The sequence below is a fragment of the Manacus vitellinus genome, unplaced genomic scaffold (genome assembly GCF_001715985.3).
Source record: "Manacus vitellinus isolate BGI_N305 unplaced genomic scaffold, ASM171598v3 scaffold_19_pilon, whole genome shotgun sequence".
NCBI lineage: Eukaryota > Metazoa > Chordata > Aves > Passeriformes > Pipridae > Manacus > Manacus vitellinus.
The window spans coordinates 214,414-219,213 of record NW_021939395.1 but is presented as its reverse complement, the minus strand read 5'-3'; the positions used below and the strand labels follow the sequence as shown (position 1 = coordinate 219,213).

The window sequence follows — 4,800 nt, the reverse complement described above, 5'->3', positions numbered from 1 at the left end:
CTGTGATATTCAACACGACCCAGCAATGGGCACTTGCAGCCCAGAAAGCCAACTGTGACCTGGGCTGCATCAAGAGAAGTGGATGGGGACAAGGAATGGGACTGGAGAGATCCATACAGCCTTTCTCCTTCCATTACCCTTCACCTAACTCAGCAATGAAATGGACTCGTGATGTTTCAGAAAGAGGATCCTAGATGACAAAGGTCAGAAGAAAGGGAAGTGTTCTTCACTTGCAGTCTGGTCCCAGGAGGGTGGGGGGTCTCTCAGAGAAAGGAAGACAGACCTGCAGTTCTGAGAGAATGAGAGAAGTTGGGTGGATAGTGGTGTTTGTGATGATTTTCATCAGCTGCAATGGTGAGTAAATATTTCTATGGATAAGAACAAAAATCAGAGTACTAAGAGGGTAGGGAAAGTCTTTTGAATTATATTGTCTTAATTTTTTTAAACTGACAAATGTGGAAAGTCTTTAGTTTATTGTATTACCAACAGAGTCTGAGAATTCACAAGGTTCTCCTTTGGTATTGGATACAACAAGGCGCTTTTAAAAGTGGAGAAATTGGGCAAGTCAGCTCCCCTGCCCCAAGGCAAGAACAGAACACAATTGTTTGGGACTCTTGGAGAGGACCCTGTCTGGTGTGCCAGCTTTCAAAACAGTCCTGGTGAAGCTGGAATATACATTCTACTAGAATTTAATAATGCATCCCCATCATTATGCTTGCATGGCCCCAGGAAGAAGAGGAGCCGTAATTGTGAGACCAGGTGCAGGCACAGGAGATTCCCCTTGGTCTCTCCTATCTGCTGACTCCCTGGTTGCATCAGGAGAGCTTAGATAGCAGCCTTGGCTTCAGTTCCTAAGCTTATGACTGTATATACCCTCTCTCAGGGCAGGTATGACACTGGCAGCAGCAGAGGAAGGCTCTGGGAAACAGGAGAAAGGTGCTTTAACAAGTTGTATACGGAAGCACAGGATTGCTCCTGATGTTTAGAAAAATGGGTTGAATTACATTCCTCATTTCAGCATAAAAAAACAGCTTTGCAGATTTCTGGGATGTGCCTCACGAGTGACTTCTTGTGTGAACATAACCAGTGCCTTTTTGGGGAGGTGAAAGGTGAGAGGGAAGAGGGGCATGGGGAGAGGTGAGCCAAGTCCAATGAAATTCAGTTGATTTGCTACTTATAAGAGGCACTTCCCAGAGGAGCTGTGAGATCCATGGCCAGACAACTGGAAAGATTGCAAGAATGAGCAGAGAAAATCTGCCCCCTCTTCTTCTGTACTTACCTGAGTGCTTGGCAGGGTGCTGATCCTGTCAGGAAGTTTTCCAAGGCTAAAGCAAAAGGATTGGCTTCAGTCCACCATTCCCATTCCAGGCCCAGTACTGCAGGGAATATCCCTAAATGCTCCTGCCTGCAAGGAGCCCCTCTACCGAGAAGGAACTGAGAACTGGTAAGTGTCCAGAGAGAGACACAATAAAAACAGCCATGAGGTCAAGGCAGCCGTTCAGTTCCCTGTGCTTGACTCTGTGGGCTGGCTTAGTGGCTGTTGTGTCCAGCACATCTGAGACACAGCCACAGGCTGGCTTGCACCGCCGGTGAGTCCCATCCGTCCTGAGGATGTTCCCCTCTTCTGCTGCATTCTGATTTCTTCCCTTCCACTGTTTTTCCCTTCAGCCCTCCTGGATCTGTCTGGTGTCCACCAGGTCAAGGGCACATGGATGGGATCCACCACTTTACCATGTACCTACGTGCCTTCAGAAGGTTTCACAGAGCAAGCACTCAGTTGGAGTGTGGAGCGGGACTCTAGCACCTCTACCATCTTTCGGAGGGATGATTCTGGTGACCACATCTTGCTCTCTAACTTCCGAGATCGAGTCAGCGTCCCAAAACACAGCCCAGGGAATGTCTCACTCCTAATTGAGAACCTTGAAATGCCTGACAGCGGACACTACACCTGTCAAGTCATCTGGAGGTCTACAAATAACAGTTTGATAACAAGGGAGGTGACCACTATAGTTAAAATCGTCAAAGGTAAATCCCACGACAAACCCCTGCTCTTGTGGAGTCAGTTAATCCGAGAACAGGTAGGAGAAGCAGTGCTGGTGGGAATAGTCTTTCACACCACACTGTCTACCCCATCCAGGCTAGAGGTTGAGGCATCTGCCTCCCTTGATGTGTTAGTTATCACTTCTCCACTCATGGAGGTGTAGGGATGGACTGGGGAAGGGGGTCAGTTAGTGTACAGCCCAGTCTGGATCTACTGATAAACCACTTGAACCAACGGTGCTTGAAATAACATGCAAATCTGATTTGGGTTCTCTGCAGGTAGCCAGCCACTGTCTTTGTGCTTCTTGTAGCAAGTGGGTGATGTGTGAGCCAAGTTTGCCTTCTCCCCTTCCCAAGCATCCTTGGTGTGTGCTAGAAATAACTGTCTTTCTGCAAGGGGGGTTACCCCCCAACAGAGCAGGACTTTGTGATAGGGCTGCAGGAACAGTGACACAGCTGGTGTAACCTGGTTTAAGGTACGGGTGACCTGAACTCAGCCTACGCAGGGAGGTGATGCGAGAACCTCATCCTGAGAAGGCACTGATGGCCAGAGCCAGAACTGCCGTGGTGGAGGGACCTTCCCCAGCACAGCCAGGGCAGCGTGACCTGGGCCTCTCTGCTTTGTCTTCCAGTGGCAGCCACCAAGCCCATCATCAGGGCCGGCGAGCTGGGGCTGACGGTCCCGGCCGGAGCCAGCACCAGCCTGACGTGTGAGGCCAGCGGGTCCCCCCCCATCAGCTACCGCTGGTTCCGGAGCACCCCGGGGGGGAACGTCCTGCTCCAGAGCAGCGGGGCCGAGCTGGCGTGGGACAGCCTGCGGCCCTCCGACAGCGGGATGTATTTCTGCGAGGCAGCAAACAGGGCTGGGGGCGCAGCGGGCCAGCAGAGCGACACCGTGCAGCTGACAGTGACAGGTGAGTGCCCAGAGCCACAGCACAGAACATCTGGGGCCCTTCAGCAGGGCAAAGGAACAGCCCTATTTCCCTGCCCTGAAAGAAGGAAGCACCAGACACCTTTAGTACTCCTTGTCGCTGGCTCCAGCTTGTGTCCTTCTTTATTTCCTGTATTCGATTTCCTCCTCCTCTTTGAGGAACTGCTCTTTCCTGATGCAAAAGAGGTTTTGTATTTCAAGCACTTACTGATTCCTCTGTGGGTTTTTTGAAGTTCTCACTGCCTCTGTAATGCTGCCCACTGCAGTTCAGCAAATTTAGACAAGGAGTCAGGAGGAACAAGTGAGTGGAATTCAGTGGGGGAACAAACTAAACTGGCCTTTGCCGGACAGGCAGACGTGCTGCACTTCACACACGCCATGATATGACTCGTCCAGGCTCCACACAATGGTGCATGATAGGGTGGACTTGATGGCCTCAGGGGTCTTTTTCAACCTAAACAATTCCATGATGGATGTGTGGTGGAAAACTTACAGCTCTCCTTGGCTGGTAAGTCGACCAGCAGAGCTGTGAAGCCCACGATGGCACAGCCAAGCACAAGTACCACACGCTGGCCTGTGAAAGAGGCAAAGCTTGCTGAGCTCCCAGGTGACGAAGCTCTGCCTGAAACACCGTGGTGGTTTTCACAGCAGTCGCACATTGGAGCAAACAGCACGGGAACAGGGATGAATGCTGGCCATGCCGGCTGACACTGCTGCCATGGCATCCCCTCCTGTCCACTGCATGGGGCTGGTTCCTCCTGCTCCTGTCCCTCCCTGCTTCAGAGTGTGCCTGAGGATGGCAGGGGGCAAGAAAATGTCCTCTGTGTCCCTCTGGGACCAGAACTCTTGGGGTTGCAGAGCTTCAGGGGAGGTCACCTAAGGCAAGAGACCTGGCATGGGGCCTCACACCTCAGGGAGCTTACAGCACAGCTGTCAATGGCAAAGCCAGGAAATCACCACAGGAGAGAGGGAGCAAAAGAGTTCTGTGAAAATCTGAATGAGTGCCAGCAGGACAAAGTCAAAGGGTTCCCAGACTGTGCTGTAGTCAGGCATGATGCACCATGTCAGCTAGATCTGCCAGGAATCCCTGGAGCAAGGGTCAGGGAGCAGGGATGCAAGTGCCACAGGCTGCTCCAGGGTGGTTGGCAGGACACACGCAGGATGACAGGTGAGTCCAGTGCTGGCAGAGCACACCCTGCTCTCCCAATGTCAAGGGCAGCTCCCGACGGGGTTGTGATGCATCCACCATTCTCCATTAGCAGATCTGCTCCCAACAATGCTGGTCTCCAGGATGGATACTGCTCCAGAAGGGTCTGTCACGGACACAGGTGAGTGGAGTCTTGTGCTGGAAATCACCAGATTTGCACAGACAAGAGTGAGCTGACAAACACCATCTCAGACCAGCTCCAAATCTGGCTGCTGTGCCCATGGCAGATCCAGCTGAAGGGAACAAACCCGTGCCATGCCAAACCTCGGGCACCGTCCAGGCAGAAGATGCCCTTCTGGCTCCCACCCACAGGCCTGTTGAGGGGCTTTTGCTGCCTGGAGTTTGCTTGTATTACCATCCAGGGACACCCCATCCCTGGAAGTATTCAAAGACAGGTTGGGCGGGGCTTGAAGCAACCTGGTCCAGTGGAAGGTGTTCCTGCCCACGGTTACAGGTGGACGCAGGTGTGCTTTAAGATTCCTTCTAACCCAAACCACCCTGGGATTCTGTGACTCCACTGGGAAGTGACTGAACCCCAAAGTGCCCTGGGCCCCACCTTCGGCACCGCCGCAGATTTCTGTCGGGTTTAAAGCCCGTCCGAAGCAGGCCCGGGCACTGCCCG

General features: G+C 52.5%; 1 protein-coding gene across 1 annotated transcript in view; it reads left to right on the top strand.

Annotated features, from left to right (window-relative positions):
- Positions 1-245: 245 nt before the first annotated feature.
- Positions 246-4,800, top strand: part of LOC103767779 (V-set and immunoglobulin domain-containing protein 4) — a 6,689-nt gene continuing 2,134 nt past the window's right edge. Inside the window, exons 1-4 of the mRNA XM_018070566.1 lie at positions 246-354; positions 1,669-2,025; positions 2,673-2,954; positions 4,231-4,299. Coding sequence (XP_017926055.1) covers positions 300-354; positions 1,669-2,025; positions 2,673-2,954; positions 4,231-4,299 — 763 coding nt within the window. The 5' untranslated portion in view covers positions 246-299. The remainder of the gene's footprint in view (positions 355-1,668; positions 2,026-2,672; positions 2,955-4,230; positions 4,300-4,800) is intronic.